This window comes from Cyclopterus lumpus, chromosome 12 (assembly GCF_009769545.1).
Source record: "Cyclopterus lumpus isolate fCycLum1 chromosome 12, fCycLum1.pri, whole genome shotgun sequence".
NCBI lineage: Eukaryota > Metazoa > Chordata > Actinopteri > Perciformes > Cyclopteridae > Cyclopterus > Cyclopterus lumpus.
In genome coordinates, this window is record NC_046977.1 from 21,504,613 (window position 1) to 21,525,137 (window position 20,525).

The following is a 20,525-nucleotide window of genomic DNA, read 5'->3' on the forward strand; positions in this document are numbered from 1 at the left end:
GTCTGTGGACTATTGTCTCTCTGTCTGTTGACTCTTGTCTCTCTGACTGTGGACTATTGTCTCTCTGTCTGTGGACTATTGTCTCTCTGACTGTGGACTATTGTCTCTCTGTCTGTTGACTCTTGTTTCTCTGACTGTGGACTCTTGTCTCTCTGACTGACTGTGGACTCTTGTTTCTCTGTCTGTGGACTATTGTCTCTCTGTCTGTGGACTCTTGTCTCTCTGATTGTGGACTCTTGTCTCTCTGTCTGTGGACTCTTGTCTCTCTGTCTGTGGACTCTTGTCTCTCTGTCTGTGGACTCTTGTCTCTTTGATTGTTGACTCTTGTCTCTCTGTCTGTGAACTCTTGTCTCTCTGTCTGTGGACTCTTGTCTCTTTGATTGTGGACTCTTGTCTCTCTGTCTGTGAACTATTGTCTCTCTGTCTGTGGACTCTTGTCTCTTTGATTGTGGACTCTTGTCTCTCTGTCTGTGAACTATTGTCTCTCTGTCTGTGGACTCTTGTCTCTCTGTCTGTGGACTATTGTCTCTTTGATTGTGGACTCTTGTCTCTCTGTCTGTGAACTCTTGTCTCTCTGACTGTGAACTCTTGTCTCTCTGGCTGTGAACTCTTGTCTCTCTGTCTGTGGACTCTTGTCTCTCTGTTTGTGAACTATTGTCTCTCTGACTGTGGACCTTTGTCTCTCTGTCTGTGAACTCTTGTCTCTCTGTCTGTGGACTCTTGTGTCTCTGTCTGTGGACTCTTTTTCTCTCTGTCATTGGACTCTTGTCTCTCTGTCTGTGGACTCTTGTCCCTTTGATTGTGGACTCTTGTCTCTCTGTCATTGGACTCTTGTCTCTCTGTCTGTGGACTCTTGTCTCTCTGTCTGTGGTCTCTTGTCTCTCTGTCTGTGGACTCTTGTCTCTCTGTCTGTGGTCTCTTGTCTCTTTGATTGTGGACTCTTGTTTCTCTGTCTGTGGACTCTTGTCTCTTTGATTGTGGACTCTTGTTTCTCTGTCTGTGGACTCTTGTCTCTCTGTCTGTGGACTCTTGTCTCTCTGTCATTTGACTCTTGTCTCTCTGTCTGTGGACTCTTGTCTCTCTGATTGTGGACTCTTGTTTCTCTGTCTGTGGTCTCTTGTCTCTCTGTTTGTGAACTCTTGTCTCTCTGACTGTGGACCTTTGTCTCTCTGTCTGTGAACTCTTGTCTCTCTGATTGTGGACTCGTGTCTCTCCGTCTGTGGACTCTTGTCTCTCTGATTGTGGACTATTGTCTCTCCGTCTGTGGACTCTTGTCTTTCTGTCTGTGGACTCTTGTCTCTTTGATTGTGGACTCTTGTCTCTCTGTCTGTAGACTCTTGTCTCTCTGTTTGTGGACTCTTGTCTCTCTGTCTGTGGATTCTTGTCTCTCTGTTTGTGGACTCTTGTCTGTCTGATTGTGGACTCTTGTCTCTTTGTCTATGGACTATTGTCTCTCTGTCTGTTGACTCTTGTCTCTCCGACTGTTGACTCTTGTCTCTCTGTCTGTGGACTATTGTCTCTCTGTCTATGGACTATTGTCTCTCTGTCTGTTGACTCTTGTCTCTCTGACTGTGGACTTTTGTCTCTCTGACTGTGGACTCTTGTCTCTCTGACTGTGGACTCTTGTCTCTCTGACTGTGGACTCTTGTTTCTCTGTCTGTGGACTATTGTCTCTCTGACTGTGGACTCTTGTCTCTCTGTCTGTGGACTATTGTCTCTCTGACTGTGGACTCTTGTCTCTCTGTCTGTGAACTCTTGTCTCTCTGTCTGTGGACTCTTGTCTCTCTGTCTGTGGACTCTTGTCTCTCTGACTGTTGACTCTTGTCTCTCTGTCTGTGGACTATTGTCTCTCTGTCTATGGACTATTGTCTCTCTGTCTGTTGACTCTTGTCTCTCTGACTGTTGACTCTTGTCTCTCTGACTGTGGACTATTGTCTCTCTGACTGTGGACTATTGTCTCTCTGTCTGTGGACTATTGTCTCTCTGTTTGTGAACTCTTGTCTCTCTGACTGTGAACTCTTGTCTCTCTGATTGTGTACTCTGGTCTGTCTGATTGTGGACTATTGTCTCTCTGACTGTGGACTCTTGTCTCTCTGTCTGTGGACTTGTGTCTCTCTGACTGTGCTGTGTTTCCCTGTTCAATATATTCTACTCCAGCAAGTTTTAATATTGAGTCGAAACCTACAGAATTGTTACTTTATGATAATTATGCATATATTGCCGGTGGAGACTGGTTTAGGAGTTAGAGCGGTTCGTCCACTAATGGGTCGATTGAGGGTTTAAACCCTGGCTCCTCCATTCTGCATTTCAAAGTACTGTGTGAATGTTGACATGTGGTAGATCACTTTGTGTGGTTGGAAGACTAGAAAAGTGTAAGTGTACCATTTTTTGCAGCGTGTGTTTATTCGTCTCAGACAGCTGAGGTACCCCTTGGTCTAACCCTGTGTGTTGGTCGTCTAACCCAGTGTGTTGGTCTAACCCTGTGTGTTGGTCTAACCCTGTGTGTTGGTCGTCTAACCCAGTGTGTTGGTCTAACCCAGTGTGTTGGTCTAACCCTGTGTGTTGGTCGTCTAACCCAGTGTGTTGGTCTAACCCAGTGTGTTGGTCTAACCCTGTGTGTTGGTCTAACCCAGTGTGTTGGTCTAACCCTGTGTGTTGGTCTAACCCAGTTTGTTGGTCTAACCCAGTTTGTTGGTCTAACCCTGTGTGTTGGTCTAACCCAGTGTGTTGGTCTAACCCAGTGTGTTGGTCTAACCCAGTGTGTTGGTCTAACCCTGTGTGTTGGTCTAACCCTGTGTGTTGGTCTAACCCAGTGTGTTGGTCTAACCCTGCTTTCATCACTGTGTATATTACTACAGGTTTGCCTCAACACGTCTTCCCTCCACCTTTCACTCTTCCTACCATATTTTCCTACTTTGTTGTGGATGATACAGTCTGTTCTTCTCTTCCTCAGGTGGCTCATGATGTGGATGGCTCAGGTAACTACCTCCTGCTAACTCACCGCCATGTGGCTCACCTGCATCCCTTCTCTTCCTACCTGTGTCGGCAACCGTGCCCCAAACCCCCGAGCTGGGTCCTGTACCATGAATTCACCATCTCCTGTGATAACTGCATCCGCATCGCTTCAGAAGTCCACCCTCAGATGTGAGTCAACCCATTGTGCAAGTTACTGTTCTGGATTTTGATGTAATTTTTTTAATTTTTGTAAACTTTGTAATTCCAGCTTTCCTTGATCAAACTTTCAGCAAACATCCCAGTAGGATTCAATGCAAAAAAAGTATCAAACACGCATTTGTACTTTTGTATATTTAACATTTATTCCAACACTGACATAATATACATCTTATTCATACAATTCAGTATATTAATTTATAGATATATCTATAAATAGATATAATATTCAGTATAATATAAATATCATAAATACTGTATATTAAGATGCCCCTATGAACCTTGTTAGGGTTAAAGTGAGCCTCTTTTTATCCACCTCCTCATTGTGTTTATTCACCTCCATCCTGTGTCTGTCGTCCAGCTGGTAGAGACGTTCACTTTGCTCAATATGGCTGCTTAAAATGTTCTCATGTGTGTCCTGGTGTTCTCATGTTCTCATGTGTGTCCTGGTGTTCTCATGTGTGTCCTGGTGTTCTCATGTTCTCATGTGTGTCCTGGTGTTCTCATGTGTGTCCTGGTGTTCTCGTGTTCTCATGTGTGTCCTGGTGTTCTCGTGTTCTCATGTGTGTCCTGATGTTCTCATGTGTGTTCTGGTGTTCTCATGTGTGTTCTGGTGTTCTCATGTGTGTCTCGTGTTCTCATGTGTGTCCTGATGTTCTCATGTGTGTCTTGATGTTCTCATGTGTGTCTTGATGTTCTCATGTGTGTCCTGATGTTCTCATGTGTGTCTTGATGTTCTCATGTGTGTCCTGGTGTTCTCATGTGTGTCCTGGTGTTCTCATGTTCTCATGTGTGTCCTGGTGTTCTCATGTGTGTCCTGGTGTTCTCATGTTCTCATGTGTGTCCTGGTGTTCTCATGTGTGTCCTGGTGTTCTCGTGTTCTCATGTGTGTCCTGGTGTTCTCATGTGTGTCCTGGTGTTCTCATGTGTGTCCTGGTGTTCTCGTGTTCTCATGTGTGTCCTGATGTTCTCATGTGTGTCCTGGTGTTCTCATGTGTGTCTTGTGTTCTCATGTGTGTCCTGATGTTCTCATGTGTGTCTTGATGTTCTCATGTGTGTCCTGGTGTTCTCATGTGTGTCCTGGTGTTCTCATGTGTGTCCTGGTGTTCTCGTGTTCTCATGTGTGTCTTGATGTTCTCATGTGTGTCCTGATGTTCTCATGTGTGAGAACACCAGGACGGTGTTCTCATGTGTGTCCTGGTGTTCTCATGTGTGTCTTGTGTTCTCATGTGTGTCCTGATGTTCTCATGTGTGTCCTGATGTTCTCATGTGTGTCCTGGTGTTCTCATGTGTGTCCTGGTGTTCTCATGTGTGTCCTGGTGTTCTCATGTGTGTCCTGGTGTTCTCGTGTTCTCATGTGTGTCCTTGTGTTTTCATGTGTGTCCTGATGTTCTCATGTGTGTCCTGGTGTTCTCATGTGTGTCCTGATGTTCTCATGTGTGTCCTGGTGTTCTCGTGTGTGTCTTGATGTTCTCATGTGTGTCCTGGTGTTCTCATGTGTGTCCTGGTGTTCTCATGTGTGTCCTTGTGTTTTCATGTGTGTCCTGATGTTCTCATGTGTGTCCTGGTGTTCTCATGTGTGTCCTGATGTTCTCATGTGTGTCCTGATGTTCTCATGTGGGTCCTGGTGTTCTCATGTGTGTCTTGATGTTCTCATGTGTGTCCTGGTGTTCTCATGTTCTCATGTGTGTCCTGGTGTTCTCATGTTTTATGTGAGCTTCATGTCCCTTACTCTGTCCATGCTGGATCGGTCCCCGTTGATTTATAAAGCTAAATACTGCATTAGCACGACAGCACCCAGCTAGGCAAACCTTCCTGGTGTACCGGTCTCTACAGAAGCTCCCAAACCTTCCTGGTGTACCGGTCTCTATAGAAGCTTCCAAACCTTCCTGGTGTACCGGTCTCTATAGAAGCTTCCAAACCTTTCTGGTGTACCGGTCTCTACAGAAGCTCCCAAACCTTCCTGGTGTACCGGTCTCTATAGAAGCTTCCAAACCTTCCTGGTGTACCGGTCTCTATAGAAGCTCCCAAACCTTCCTAGTGTACCGGTCTCTACAGAAGCTTCCTAACCTTCCTGGTGTACCAGTCTCTACTGAAGCTCCCAAACCTTCCGGGTGTACCGGTCTCTACAGAAGCTCCCAAACCTTCCTGGTGTACCGGTCTCTACAGAAGCTTCCAAACCTTCCTGGTGTACCGGTCTCTACAGAAGCTTCCAAACCTTCCTGGTGTACCGGTCTCTACAGAAGCTTCCAAACCTTCCTTGTTTACCGGTCTCTATAGAAGCTTCCAAACCTTCCTGGTGTACCGGTCTCTATAGAAGCTTCCAAACCTTCCTGGTGTACCGGTCTCTATAGAAGCTTCCAAACCTTCCTGGTGTACCGGTCTCTACAGAAGCTTTCAAACCTTCCTGGTGTACCGGTCTCTATAGAATCTTCTAAACCTTCCTGGTGTACCGGTCTCTACAGAAGCTTCTAAACCTTCCTGGTGTACCGGTCTCTACAGAAGCTTCCAATCCTTCCTTGTGTACCGGTCTCTACAGAAGCTTCCAAACCTTCCTGGTGTACCGGTCTCTACAGAAGCTTCCAAACCTTCCTGGTGTATTAGTCTCTACAGAAGCTTCCAAACCTTCCTGGTGTACCGGTCTCTACAGAAGCTCCCAAACCTTCCTAATGTACTAGTCTCTACAGAAGCTTCCGAACCTTCCTGGTGTACCGGTCTCTACAGAAGCTTCCAAACCTTCCTGGTGTACCGGTCTCTACAGAAGCTTCTAAACCTTCCTGGTGTACCGGTCTCTACAGAAGCTTCCAAACCTTCCTGGTGTATTAGTCTCTACAGAAGCTTCCAAACCTTCCTGGTGTACCGGTCTCTACAGAAGCTCCCAAACTTCCTAATGTACTAGTCTCTACAGAAGCTTCCGAACCTTCCTGGTGTACCGGTCTCTACAGAAGCTTCCAAACCTTCCTGGTGTACCGGTCTCTACAGAAGCTTCTAAACCTTCCTGGTGTACCGGTCTCTACAGAAGCTTCCAAACCTTCCTGGTGTACCGGTCTCTACAGAAGCTTCCAAACCTTCCTGGTGTATTAGTCTCTACAGAAGCTTCCAAACCTTCCTGGTGTACCGGTCTCTACAGAAGCTCCCAAACCTTCCTAATGTACTAGTCTCTACAGAAGCTTCCGAACCTTCCTGGTGTACCGGTCTCTACAGAAGCTTCCAAACCTTCCTGGTGTACCGGTCTCTACAGAAGCTTCTAAACCTTCCTGGTGTACCGGTCTCTACAGAAGCTTCCAAACCTTCCTGGTGTATTAGTCTCTACAGAAGCTTCCAAACCTTCCTGGTGTACCGGTCTCTACAGAAGCTCCCAAACTTCCTAATGTACTAGTCTCTACAGAAGCTCCCAAACCTTCCTAGTGTACTAGTCTCTATAGAAGCTTCCAAACCTTCCTGGTGTACCGGTCTCTACAGAAGCTTCCAAACCTTCCTGGTGTACCGGTCTCTACAGAAGCTTCCAAACCTTCCTGGTGTACCCGTCTCTACAGAAGCTTCTAAACCTTCCTGGTGTATTAGTCTCTACAGAAGCTTCCAAACCTTCCTGGTGTACCGGTCTCTACAGAAGCTCCCAAACCTTCCTAATGTACTAGTCTCTACAGAAGCTTCCGAACCTTCCTGGTGTACCGGTCTCTACAGAAGCTTCCAAACCTTCCTGGTGTACCGGTCTCTACAGAAGCTTCTAAACCTTCCTGGTGTACCGGTCTCTACAGAAGCTTCCAAATCTTCCTGGTGTACCGGTCTCTACAGAAGCTTCTAAACCTTCCTGGTGTATTAGTCTCTACAGAAGCTTCCAAACCTTCCTGGTGTACCGGTCTCTACAGAAGCTCCCAAACCTTCCTAATGTACTAGTCTCTACAGAAGTTTCCGAACCTTCCTGGTGTACCGGTCTCTACAGAAGCTTCCAAACCTTCCTGGTGTATCGGTCTCTACAGAAGCTTCCGAACCTTCCTGGTGTATCGGTCTCTACAGAAGCTTCCGAACCGTCCTGGTGTACCGGTCTCTACAGAAGCTCCCGAACCTTCCTAGTGTACTAGTCTCTACAGAAGCTTCCGAACCTTCCTGGTGTACCGGTCTCTACAGAAGCTTCTAAACCTTCCTAATGTACTAGTCTCTACAGAAGCTTCCGAACCTTCCTGGTGTACCGGTCTCTACAGAAGCTTCCAAACCTTCCTGGTGTACCGGTCTCTACAGAAGCTTCTAAACCTTCCTGGTGTACCGGTCTCTACAGAAGCTTCCAAACCTTCCTGGTGTATTAGTCTCTACAGAAGCTTCCAAACCTTCCTGGTGTACCGGTCTCTACAGAAGCTCCCAAACTTCCTAATGTACTAGTCTCTACAGAAGCTCCCAAACCTTCCTAGTGTACTAGTCTCTATAGAAGCTTCCAAACCTTCCTGGTGTACCGGTCTCTACAGAAGCTTCCAAACCTTCCTGGTGTACCGGTCTCTACAGAAGCTTCCAAACCTTCCTGGTGTACCCGTCTCTACAGAAGCTTCTAAACCTTCCTGGTGTATTAGTCTCTACAGAAGCTTCCAAACCTTCCTGGTGTACCGGTCTCTACAGAAGCTCCCAAACCTTCCTAATGTACTAGTCTCTACAGAAGCTTCCGAACCTTCCTGGTGTACCGGTCTCTACAGAAGCTTCCAAACCTTCCTGGTGTACCGGTCTCTACAGAAGCTTCTAAACCTTCCTGGTGTACCGGTCTCTACAGAAGCTTCCAAATCTTCCTGGTGTACCGGTCTCTACAGAAGCTTCTAAACCTTCCTGGTGTATTAGTCTCTACAGAAGCTTCCAAACCTTCCTGGTGTACCGGTCTCTACAGAAGCTCCCAAACCTTCCTAATGTACTAGTCTCTACAGAAGTTTCCGAACCTTCCTGGTGTACAGGTCTCTACAGAAGCTTCCAAACCTTCCTGGTGTATCGGTCTCTACAGAAGCTTCCGAACCTTCCTGGTGTATCGGTCTCTACAGAAGCTTCCGAACCGTCCTGGTGTACCGGTCTCTACAGAAGCTCCCGAACCTTCCTAGTGTACTAGTCTCTACAGAAGCTTCCGAACCTTCCTGGTGTACCGGTCTCTACAGAAGCTTCTAAACCTTCCTGGTGTACCGGTCTCTACAGAAGCTTCCAAACCTTCCTGGTGTATTAGTCTCTACAGAAGCATCCAAACCTTCCTGGTGTACCGGTCTCTACAGAAGCTCCCAAACCTTCCTAGTGTACTAGTCTCTACAGAAGCTTCCGAACCTTCCTGGTGTACCGGTCTCTACAGAAGCTTCCAAACCTTCCTGGTGTACCGGTCTCTACAGAAGCTTCCAAACCTTCCTGGTGTACCGGTCTCTACAGAAGCTTCCAAACCTTCCTAGTGTACCGGTCTCTACAGAAGCTTTCAAACCTTCCTGGTGTACCGGTCTCTACAGAAGCTTCTAAACCTTCCTGGTGTACCGGTCTCTACAGAAGCTTCCAAACCTTCCTGGTGTACCGGTCTCTACAGAAGCTTCTAAACCTTCCTGGTGTACCGGTCTCTACAGAAGCTTCTAAACCTTCCTGGTGTATTAGTCTCTACAGAAGCATCCAAACCTTCCTGGTGTACCGGTCTCTACAGAAGCTCCCAAACCTTCCTAGTGTACTAGTCTCTACAGAAGCTTCCGAACCTTCCTGGTGTACCGGTCTCTACAGAAGCTTCCAAACCTTCCTGGTGTACCGGTCTCTACAGAAGCTTCCAAACCTTCCTGGTGTACCGGTCTCTACAGAAGCTTCCAAACCTTCCTGGTGTACCGGTCTCTACAGAAGCTTTCAAACCTTCCTGGTGTACCGGTCTCTACAGAAGCTTCTAAACCTTCCTGGTGTACCGGTCTCTACAGAAGCTTCCAAACCTTCCTGGTGTACCGGTCTCTACAGAAGCTTCTAAACCTTCCTGGTGTATTAGTCTCTACAGAAGCTTCCAAACCTTCCTGGTGTACCGGTCTCTACAGAAGCTCCCAAACCTTCCTAATGTACTAGTCTCTACAGAAGTTTCCGAACCTTCCTGGTGTACCGGTCTCTACAGAAGCTTCCAAACCTTCCTGGTGTATCGGTCTCTACAGAAGCTTCCGAACCTTCCTGGTGTATCGGTCTCTACAGAAGCTTCCGAACCGTCCTGGTGTACCGGTCTCTACAGAAGCTCCCGAACCTTCCTAGTGTACTAGTCTCTACAGAAGCTTCCGAACCTTCCTGGTGTACCGGTCTCTACAGAAGCTTCTAAACCTTCCTAATGTACTAGTCTCTACAGAAGCTTCCGAACCTTCCTGGTGTACCGGTCTCTACAGAAGCTTCCAAACCTTCCTGGTGTACCGGTCTCTACAGAAGCTTCTAAACCTTCCTGGTGTACCGGTCTCTACAGAAGCTTCCAAACCTTCTTGGTGTATTAGTCTCTACAGAAGCTTCCAAACCTTCCTGGTGTACCGGTCTCTACAGAAGCTCCCAAACTTCCTAATGTACTAGTCTCTACAGAAGCTCCCAAACCTTCCTAGTGTACTAGTCTCTATAGAAGCTTCCAAACCTTCCTGGTGTACCGGTCTCTACAGAAGCTTCCAAACCTTCCTGGTGTACCGGTCTCTACAGAAGCTTCCAAACCTTCCTGGTGTACCCGTCTCTACAGAAGCTTCTAAACCTTCCTGGTGTATTAGTCTCTACAGAAGCTTCCAAACCTTCCTGGTGTACCGGTCTCTACAGAAGCTCCCAAACCTTCCTAATGTACTAGTCTCTACAGAAGCTTCCGAACCTTCCTGGTGTACCGGTCTCTACAGAAGCTTCCAAACCTTCCTGGTGTACCAGTCTCTACAGAAGCTTCTAAACCTTCCTGGTGTACCGGTCTCTACAGAAGCTTCCAAATCTTCCTGGTGTACCGGTCTCTACAGAAGCTTCTAAACCTTCCTGGTGTATTAGTCTCTACAGAAGCTTCCAAACCTTCCTGGTGTACCGGTCTCTACAGAAGCTCCCAAACCTTCCTAATGTACTAGTCTCTACAGAAGTTTCCGAACCTTCCTGGTGTACCGGTCTCTACAGAAGCTTCCAAACCTTCCTGGTGTATCGGTCTCTACAGAAGCTTCCGAACCTTCCTGGTGTATCGGTCTCTACAGAAGCTTCCGAACCGTCCTGGTGTACCGGTCTCTACAGAAGCTCCCGAACCTTCCTAGTGTACTAGTCTCTACAGAAGCTTCCGAACCTTCCTGGTGTACCGGTCTCTACAGAAGCTTCTAAACCTTCCTGGTGTACCGGTCTCTACAGAAGCTTCCAAACCTTCCTGGTGTATTAGTCTCTACAGAAGCATCCAAACCTTCCTGGTGTACCGGTCTCTACAGAAGCTCCCAAACCTTCCTAGTGTACTAGTCTCTACAGAAGCTTCCGAACCTTCCTGGTGTACCGGTCTCTACAGAAGCTTCCAAACCTTCCTGGTGTACCGGTCTCTACAGAAGCTTCCAAACCTTCCTGGTGTACCGGTCTCTACAGAAGCTTCCAAACCTTCCTGGTGTACCGGTCTCTACAGAAGCTTTCAAACCTTCCTGGTGTACCGGTCTCTACAGAAGCTTCTAAACCTTCCTGGTGTACCGGTCTCTACAGAAGCTTCCAAACCTTCCTGGTGTACCGGTCTCTACAGAAGCTTCCAAACCTTCCTGGTGTACCGGTCTCTACAGAAGCTTCTAAACCTTCCTGGTGTATTAGTCTCTACAGAAGCATCCAAACCTTCCTGGTGTACCGGTCTCTACAGAAGCTCCCAAACCTTCCTAGTGTACTAGTCTCTACAGAAGCTTCCGAACCTTCCTGGTGTACCGGTCTCTACAGAAGCTTCCAAACCTTCCTGGTGTACCGGTCTCTACAGAAGCTTCCAAACCTTCCTGGTGTACCGGTCTCTACAGAAGCTTCCAAACCTTCCTGGTGTACCGGTCTCTACAGAAGCTTCCAAACCTTCCTGGTGTACCGGTCTCTACAGAAGCTTCTAAACCTTCCTGGTGTACCGGTCTCTACAGAAGCTTCCAAACCTTCCTGGTGTACCGGTCTCTACAGAAGCTTCTAAACCTTCCTGGTGTACCGGTCTCTACAGAAGCTTCCAAACCTTCCTGGTGTACCGGTCTCTACAGAAGCTTCCAAACCTTCCTGGTGTACCGGTCTCTACAGAAGTTCCCAAACCTTCCTGGTGTACTAGCCTCTACAGAAGCTTCTAAACCTTCCTTGTGAACCAGTCTCTACAGAAGCTTCTAAACCTTCCTGGTGAACCGGTCTCTACAGAAGCTTCTAAACCTTCCTGGTGAACCGGTCTCTACAGAAGCTTCATGTGCTGCTTCCCTTTCAGCCAGTCTGTTGTCTTCTTGTGAGGTTGATCTGGATCCAGCTGTTTTACCTGTAGTTTCTCTGCCAAAGTTCTTCTCTCAAACGGGTCTTCTTGGAAGAGAAGTGCTCGTGCTCGCCGTTTCATGTCGTTAAAAAAGGCGTCTGACGAGAGCACACAGCTTTGGACCAGACAACATTGGCCCAAAGTTTAATCTATTTTAGGACACTGATTGGCTAAATTGTACATCACTCATTTATATCTAATTCAATTCAAGTCAATTTCAATTCAATTCAGTTTATTTTGTATAGCCCAATATCACAAATTACAAATTTGCCTCAGAGGGCTTTACAATCTGTACACATACGACATCCCTGTCCCAGGACCTCACATCGAATCAGGAAAAACTCCCCAAAAATAACCTTTGACAGGGAAAAAAGGGAAGAAACCTTCAGGAGAGCAACAGAGGAGGATCCCTCTCCCCGGATGGACAGAAGAATAGATGTCATGTGTACAGAATGAACAGCATTTACAAAGTTACATAAACACATTACATGAATATGACAATGTATGAATGGAACTCCAATCCATTAAACAGAAGGAGGTAGAGAGGAGGGGGCGGGGCATCAGCAGGGCCAACGCGGGAGGCCGGCTCACCAGGCATCAGACACAGCCAGGTCCAATGGACCCTATGAGACGTGAAGTCACAACGACTCCGGGGAGGAAGCAGAGTTAATAAGGTGCAATGGAGAGATGTAAATTCATCCATAAGGAGAGAGAGAATATGAGATAGGTGCTCAGTGTATCCTAAAACATCCCCCAGCAGCCTATAAGCCTATAGCAGCATATCAAGGGGCTGGACCAGGGCAAACCTGATTCAGCCCTAACTATAAGCACTATCAAACAGGAAAGTCTTAAGTCTATTCTTGAATGAGGTGACTGTGTCTGCCTCCCGGACTGAAAGTGGAAGCTGGTTCCATAAAAGAGGAGCTTGATAACTGAAGGCTCTGGCTCCCATCCTACTTTTTAGGACTCTAGGAACCACAAGTAGCCCCGCATTTAGTGAGCGCAGCTCTCTAGTGGGGCAATATGGTACTACAAGCTCCTTAAGATATGATGGTGCATCACCAATCAAGGCTTTGTAGGTGAGGAGAAGAATTTTAAATGTGATTCTTGATTTTACAGGGAGCCAGTGCAGAGCAGCTAATACAGGAGTAATGTGATCTCTTTTCTTAGTTTTTGTGAGTACACGAGCTGCAGCATTCTGGATCAACTGGAGGGATTTAAAAGACTTATTAGAGCAGCCTGATAATAAGGAGTTGCAGTAATCTAGTCTGGAAGTAACAAACGCGTGAACCAGCTTTTCTGCATCTTTTTGAGACAAGATGTGCCTGATTTTTGAAATGTTACGTAGATGAAAAAATGCAGTCCTTGAGATTTGATTAACGTGGGAGTTAAAGGACAAGTCTCGGTCAAAGATAACTAGAGATTCTTTACAGTGGTGTTGGATGCCAGGGAAATGCCATCTACAGAAACCACATCACCAGATAATTGATCTCTGAGGTGTTCAGGGCCAGTAAAATAACTTCAGTTTTGTCTGAGTTTAACATCAGGAAGTTGCAGGTCATCCATGTTTTTATGTCTTTAAGACATATCTGTAATCATCCATCCATCCATCCATTATCACCCGCTTATCCGGGGTCGGGTCGCGGTGGCAGCAGGTCCAGCAGGCCGACCCAGGCCTCCCTCTCACCCGCAACACTTTCCAGCTCATTCTGGGGGATCCCGAGGCGTTCCAAGGCCACCCGGGAGATATAATCCCTCCAGCGTGTCCTCGGTCTTCCCCGGGGCCTCCTACCAGTTGGACGTGCCCGGAAAACCTCTTAATGGGAGGCGTCCAGGAGGCATCCTGACTAGATGAACCACCTCAGCTGACTCCTTTCGACACGAAGGCCGCTTGTTTCCGAGAACTCGTTCTTTCGGTCACGACCCAGAGTTCGTGACCATAGGTGAGGGTTGGAACGTAGACCGACCAGTAAATGGAGAGCTTTGCCTTCCGGCTCAGCTCCCTCTTCACCAAGACGGACCGGTACAGCGCCTGTTTTACTGCTGCAGCCGCACCGATCCGCCTGTCGATCTCCCGCTCCACCTTACCCTCACTCGTGAACAAGACCCCGAGATACTTGATATCTGTAATCAGTAATAGGCTAAACTGCTTCTTAGACCCGCCTCTTCTGGGCCAAAACGATTCGGCTCAGCACAGCTGAGACATGCAGACAGGCGGAGAGGAGGTGCAGGAAAAGCATATACAGTATTTTGTGCAGATATCCTATTTTACAAATATTACTGGGTATATTCCATATTTCCAAAACACAAATATGGACAATTTATTAATATTATTATTATAATTTTTGTATACTTACTTTTTTTTTTGTGGCTCAAGGTGGGGCCAGGCCCCGTGGCCGTCTATTGGCCAGCCGCCACTGGTCTAGAGGAAGATTTCCATAATGCTGCAATATCAATCCTTGCCTCCAATAACCAGCCATTGATGTTGATATCCACATAACCTGATAATGTAAAGCTATCTATTATCATAGTTGCTGTGGTCCCTGCATGCTTTTGATTTGTTGAAGACAAATAGAATGCATTTCATCATAATTCTGGTTTTCAAAGCTTGAAAAATAGTTAGTCAACTAATATTATTCATATTAGACTTAATGAATGTGTGTAATTAAGAGTCCTCTGTTGGTTTAAGGGGGAACCTGAAGGGTGTAGATGAGAGCATTTCTGAACTTTGAACAGAGCCTGGATAGCTTTTCCTCCTTCATGCTAAGCTAGGCTAATCGCTTCCTGGCTCAAGGAAGTATATCTTCTAAATGTTGAACTGCTCCTTGGTCATTGCGGCCTCTGAGGACTCCTGGTGGTGGTTTTGTCAATGGCAGGCCATCATAATGAATCTCATCTCTGCTGTAGGCTCATGGAGTTGGCCCCTCAGTACTACCTGGGAAACCTGCCATCGAGTGACGGCAAAGAGCTGCTCATGGAGCTGAGGCAGAGTCTGGAGCCCCGGTCCTACGAGCCGGACCCGAGATCAGACCATCACAGCAGGACTCACAGGGACGCAGACGGGACAGGAGAGTCTCACAGTCAGTCCAGCACCGAGCTCTGTGTTGTCCAATGAGACGGAAGAAGGCACTAAACACGCGGCTGTCACTTTATAATTTGATCTGAGATTTGGTACAATGTATAAATTAGGGTTTAATCATTTCTGTGATGTATGATTTCAAATGTACAGTGATGTATTGTTAATATATCATATATGCAGTGGCTTTGGAAAATAGTCAAACCCCTTTTTTTGTCCTTTTTGTGCTCTGGATTGACTTAATTAAAAGGTTTATTTAGAATGTTTTTTATTTAATGAGGGAGTGTTTCTGTTATTCTATAAACATAGTTTAATAATAGTCTGATCGCCCTCTCAACACAGAGTGGATGAAACACTATCAAACCCCTGAGGTGTCGGTTGTGTTAAAACATTTGAGATTCAGCTAAACGCAATACGCAAAGGTTGACCTTTGACCTCTATGCAGATGGCTTCTCAGGGCTCACTGATGCACAGAGCTTCTATTTTCAACATTTTGATACTGTTTTTAAATGTTTTGGGTTTCTGGCTTAGATTCTGCCTTTTTCTCTCCATCTTTGTGTCGGTAATGAAGAATCCTATTTAATAGGATGTCTGTCAATACAGTACTTCAAATAAAAATGTGTTTTTTCATGTTGGAAGTATCTCAGTGAATTTTTTACTTTAAAGATGCTATAGTTAGTTAATAACTGACTTGACTGTATTAACTGCTGATATAGAGATTTATTTCTCAGGGCGACTTTGCTCTTTTCCTTGAGGTCCTGTGTGCGTTGAAGCTGAACCGTCATCCAGCTGTTGTGTTGTAAGCAGCAGTAACTCCACCCAGCAGCAGATGTCAAACCGCATGCAGTCCTCCACTAGTTTAGGATGGCTCTTCCATTAAGTTGGTGGACTTGTGAGAGATGGCTTTAGAAATGGTCAAAGTTGAAGCAGCAGATTGGAGGAATCCCGACTTTTAGCTTCTAGTGTGGGGCAAGTTTAAAAACTCTGCATCACAGATTTCCCACAATGCAACTTGACTAATCCAGATTCTAGGGTTATGTTCCTATGTTATGACTTGACAAGACCTCTCCAGAGACACTCCGTCTTCTCTGGATGAGCAGAAGACCTCCTCTGCTTCAGTGAAAACGTATCTCACCTTTTGAAAGCAGCTCTTTTCCAGACTTCGGTGAGCTAGAAACGTTCATGTGGCCACGAAGTCTGAGCCCATAACAGAAACAAAGACCTTCATGTTGTGTTCACTTGGGGCAGTAAACACAGACGTGTATCTGTAAACTATTAATAAAGTCCAGTGTGCTGTCTGCTGCGGGGCCGGCTTCTTAGTTCAAAGGATTCAACTCTTTACGTCTCATTGTCTATTAAAGTCAGGCTGATACCAATGTGGAGAAACTACTGTCCAGTTTAATATTGTGAAATATCATTTACAGATAATATACTTGAATAGTTTAATAAATAATGAGTGGGTGGATGGACTCATGACCTCAGTATCTTCACTTTTATTGTAGTTAAGACTCGGATTTATCTATATATTTTTTTATATATATATATATATATATATATATATATATATATATATATATATATATATATATATGTATGTATGTATTTTAAAGATTGGATCATCAGTGATGCAGGTGATCAGTCCTCTTTCTGCTTGAACATCTTCAGCTCCATCTCAGTCTGCATGCGCATAGACTGAAAACATAAAAAAGCAAGATTACGAGGATTAGTGTACTGAGAAAAATAAATAATGCTTAAATACTTTTTACAAACATATTTAAAATATGTGGTTATGTTGGCAGAAGTCCCAGCCTGTTTCATAGAAGTAGATTACAGCACGAAGTACCTCCAGGTCTCTGGTGATGTGGTGGTTGGGTCCATGGGTCACCATGAGGATGCCGTAGGCCTTGCAGATCAGGCCGTGAGCCGCCTCTGTCTGCCCCGCATGCCAGAGGGTGACGCCTGCCCGCATGATGGCCATGCCCAACTGGGCATTGTTGGGGTGGTAGAGCTTTCTGCAGAAACAAATCCCATGGAGAGCCCCACCAATCATGAATGTATCCTAATAACAAGAACTTTGTGTATACTAAGCCTGATATATTATTAATATGTCCCATAGAGCTCCATCGTTTAAAAAAACACCAATGAGCCACAAATTCTGACTAGAAATTCTCACCCAATGTGCATTATTCTACTGCTGAAAATAGTCTCCGACAAATGCACTAATTCTTACAGATTGAGTAACATTTGCCAGACATTACTGAGGCTTTTATAAGCTTACATATATATGATTACATGTATGTGTTGTTAACCCTTCTTGGTTTCTGACTGCCTGACTGGGTGACACCTCCATGCTATTACATCCACGTTTCTCCTACCCAGCTGTAGAGCTTCAAAGGTTCCAATGCTAATTTATGGTTACAGAGGCAGTTGCTATGCCAATATATGGAACTAGGGTTTGACATGAATCATAACTTCATACTGATCTTATCTCATCTCACTCTGGACAGCTAGTGTCTTCAGCGTGCTCATGGTTGTGCTCCGTCAGCACTCACATGTATCCCTCCACCATCCTGCGGGCGTAGTCTGCAGCCTCAGAGAAGGACTGCAGGTATGAGAGCACCTCACTGGCCACGCTGAGCACGCGCAGCTTCAACAGGTGAGTGTCAGCCAAGATGTTGTCCTGCTTCTCCAGACACTCACGACACAACCTCACCACCTGAGAGAGGACCGACGGGAAGAAAGGAAGCTTATGAAGTGGAGTCAATAATAGAGAGAGAAATGCAGGAAAGCTGAGAGCAGTGTTGTGTACTTGGCAGTAATCCTTCTCCATGCGCGACCTCTCGATCTTCTCCAGATACTCTTTACTGAAGGCGGTTCCTTCTTTCAGCTGATCAGCAGAGGGCTGAGAGGGAGACACAACGACAACAGCTCACAGGAACATTCAGTATTCTCATCATCATGAAAGAAATGGAAGCATCTGTTACTGTGTGACTGTCATCAAATGTAAAGCCGACTTTGTTCCCCTCGCTCTCTGCGGCAGCCATCATCAGGTCGTCCTTGACGCGCTGGCTGCACTGTTCGCAGCTGCACTGGAAGTGGAACTGCTCCTTGAGCTTCTTCTGGCGGTCAGCAGACAGGTTGAGGAGGTCCACGTAGCTGACGGTCAGCTCCTCACCCTCTGAGACTGTACCCACAGCTCGCAGCTCCACCCTGGGACATGAGAGTGCGCTCACACTACTTTATGCTGACACATGCACATGACCAGTGCACATTAATTGACATCATTGTACGCGTTAATTTACTTAATGACTAAAGCGACACATCAGTGTTTGAGTGGTATTGACATAGGTCATAATTGATTATGTATTTCTGGTTGATCAGCTGTAATACATACCTCCTCTGAGAGTGGAGAGCAGAACTCACCGCTGACTGGCTGCAAAAGAAAGCAACAATCCATTCACTGGTCTTTTGTTGTCATGTGTCATTATGGTCCACAGCTGTATTATTGTACTTTTTGGTGTGCTCACATTATATATATTCAAATAACCAGAGGACTTGATAGAAGCAATGGCTTGGATACCTACTTGCCGTGGTTGAGGATGGCGACACAGTTGGGCCGACAGTCATGGTTGACCAGACAGAGGTTGGGGAAAAGACCCAAACCAACAGCCTGACGGCCTCTCTGGTCACTCAGTGTGAATCCATTACACTTGATCTACAGAGAGAGATAGTTAGTGGGGGAGAGGAGAGTATGGAGAGAAGGAGTGGGACAGACAAAGTACCTAGGTTTGTTTCTGAAGCTGTCAATCCTAGACACTTTACAAAGATAATAAGAGGCACTGAGGAATAACAACTCATTCATTCTTACGATGCCAAAGATGTGTGAGATGTCGTCAACAGAGTGCTGCTTTCTTCCATAAGTCCAGTATTCCAGGAAGGTGTACACATCAGTCTTGAGGTGCTTGAGATCTTCTTCAGGTAGGTCAGTCACATGGTCCTCCAGCTGGTCCACTGAGATCAGCTGACTGTCCGACACAATCCCTGTGTCCTTGTGTATACGCCACAGCACACGAGCAGCCAGACTGGGCAAGAGAAATATGGAGACCATTCACAATCACGTGTTTGCCACTGAATCCTATCCTATACTAACTATACTAACTATCCTATACTAACTATACTAACTATCCTATACTAACTATACTAACTATCCTATACTAACTATACTAACTATCCTATACTAACTATCCTATACTAACCATCCTATACTAACTATCCTATACTAACTATACTAACTATCCTATACTAACTATCCTATACTAACTATACTAACTATCCTATACTAACTATACTAACTATCCAATACTAACTATACTAACTATCCTATACTAACTATCCTATACTAACTATCCAATACTGACTATCCTATACTAACTATACTAACTATCCTATACTACACTATCCTATACTATACTAACTATCCTATCCTATACTAACTATACTAACTATCCTATCCTATACTACACTATACTAACTATCCTATACTAACTATCCAATACTAACTATCCTATACTAACTATACTAACTATCCTATACTACACTATCCTATACTAACTATCCTATCCTATACTAACTATACTAACTATCCTATCCTATACTACACTATACTAACTATCCTATACTAACTATCCTATACTACACTATACTAACTATCCTATACTAACTATACTAACTATCCTATCCTATACTACACTATACTAACTATCCTATACTAACTATCCTATACTAACTATCCTATACTACACTATACTAACTATCCTATACTAACTATACTAACTATCCTATACTAACTATACTAACTATCCTATACCAACTATCCTATACTACACTATCCTATACTATACTAACTATCCTATCCTATACTACACTATACTAACTATCCTATACTAACTATCCTATACTAACTATCCAATACTAACTATCCTATACTAACTATACTAACTATCCTATACTAACTATCCTATACTACACTATCCTATACTATACTAACTATCCTATCCTATACTAACTATACTAACTATCCTATCCTATACTACACTATACTAACTATCCTATACTAACTATCCTATCCTATACTACACTATACTAACTATACTAACTATCCTATACTAACTATCCAATACTAACTATCCAATACTAACTATCCAATACTAACTATCCTATACTATACTATACTATCCTATACTAACTACACTATACTACACTACACTATACTATACTACACTATACTATACTACACTATACTATACTACACTATACTATACTAACTATACTATACTATACTATACTAACTATACTACACTACACTATACTATACTAACTATCCTATACTATACTACACTATACTATACTAACTATACTATACTATACTAACTATCCTATCCTATACTACACTATACTATACTAACTATACTACACTACACTATACTATACTAACTATACTATACTAACTATGCTATACTATACTAACTATCCTATCCTATACTACACTATACTATACTAACTATCCTATACTACACTATACTATACTATACTAACTATCCTATACTACACTATACTATACTAACTATACTATACTACACTATACTAACTATCCTATACTACACTATACTATACTAACTATACTATACTACACTATACTAACTATCTACTAACTATCTTATACTATACTAACTATCAACTAACTATCCTATACTATACTATACTATACTAACTATCCTATACTATACTATACTAACTATCAACTAACTATCCTATACTATACTATACTATACTAACTATCCTATACTACACTATACTATACTATCT

At 44.6% G+C, this 20,525-nt stretch overlaps 2 protein-coding genes across 2 annotated transcripts in view; one reads left to right on the forward strand and one right to left on the reverse strand.

Annotated features, from left to right (window-relative positions):
* The window catches only part of dqx1 (DEAQ box RNA-dependent ATPase 1), a 70,539-nt gene extending 55,244 nt beyond the window's left edge, over positions 1-15,295 (forward strand). Inside the window, exons 11-12 of the mRNA XM_034547156.1 lie at positions 2,954-3,144; positions 14,492-15,295. Coding sequence (XP_034403047.1) covers positions 2,954-3,144; positions 14,492-14,699 — 399 coding nt within the window. The 3' untranslated portion in view covers positions 14,700-15,295. The remainder of the gene's footprint in view (positions 1-2,953; positions 3,145-14,491) is intronic.
* Positions 15,296-16,268: 973 nt separating this feature from the next.
* The window catches only part of smyd1a (SET and MYND domain containing 1a), a 9,866-nt gene continuing 5,609 nt past the window's right edge, over positions 16,269-20,525 (reverse strand). Inside the window, exons 3-9 of the mRNA XM_034547022.1 lie at positions 18,529-18,742; positions 18,245-18,375; positions 17,675-17,870; positions 17,470-17,562; positions 17,213-17,376; positions 16,504-16,672; positions 16,269-16,352 (exon numbers count right to left, since the gene is read on the reverse strand). Coding sequence (XP_034402913.1) covers positions 16,296-16,352; positions 16,504-16,672; positions 17,213-17,376; positions 17,470-17,562; positions 17,675-17,870; positions 18,245-18,375; positions 18,529-18,742 — 1,024 coding nt within the window. The 3' untranslated portion in view covers positions 16,269-16,295. The remainder of the gene's footprint in view (positions 16,353-16,503; positions 16,673-17,212; positions 17,377-17,469; positions 17,563-17,674; positions 17,871-18,244; positions 18,376-18,528; positions 18,743-20,525) is intronic.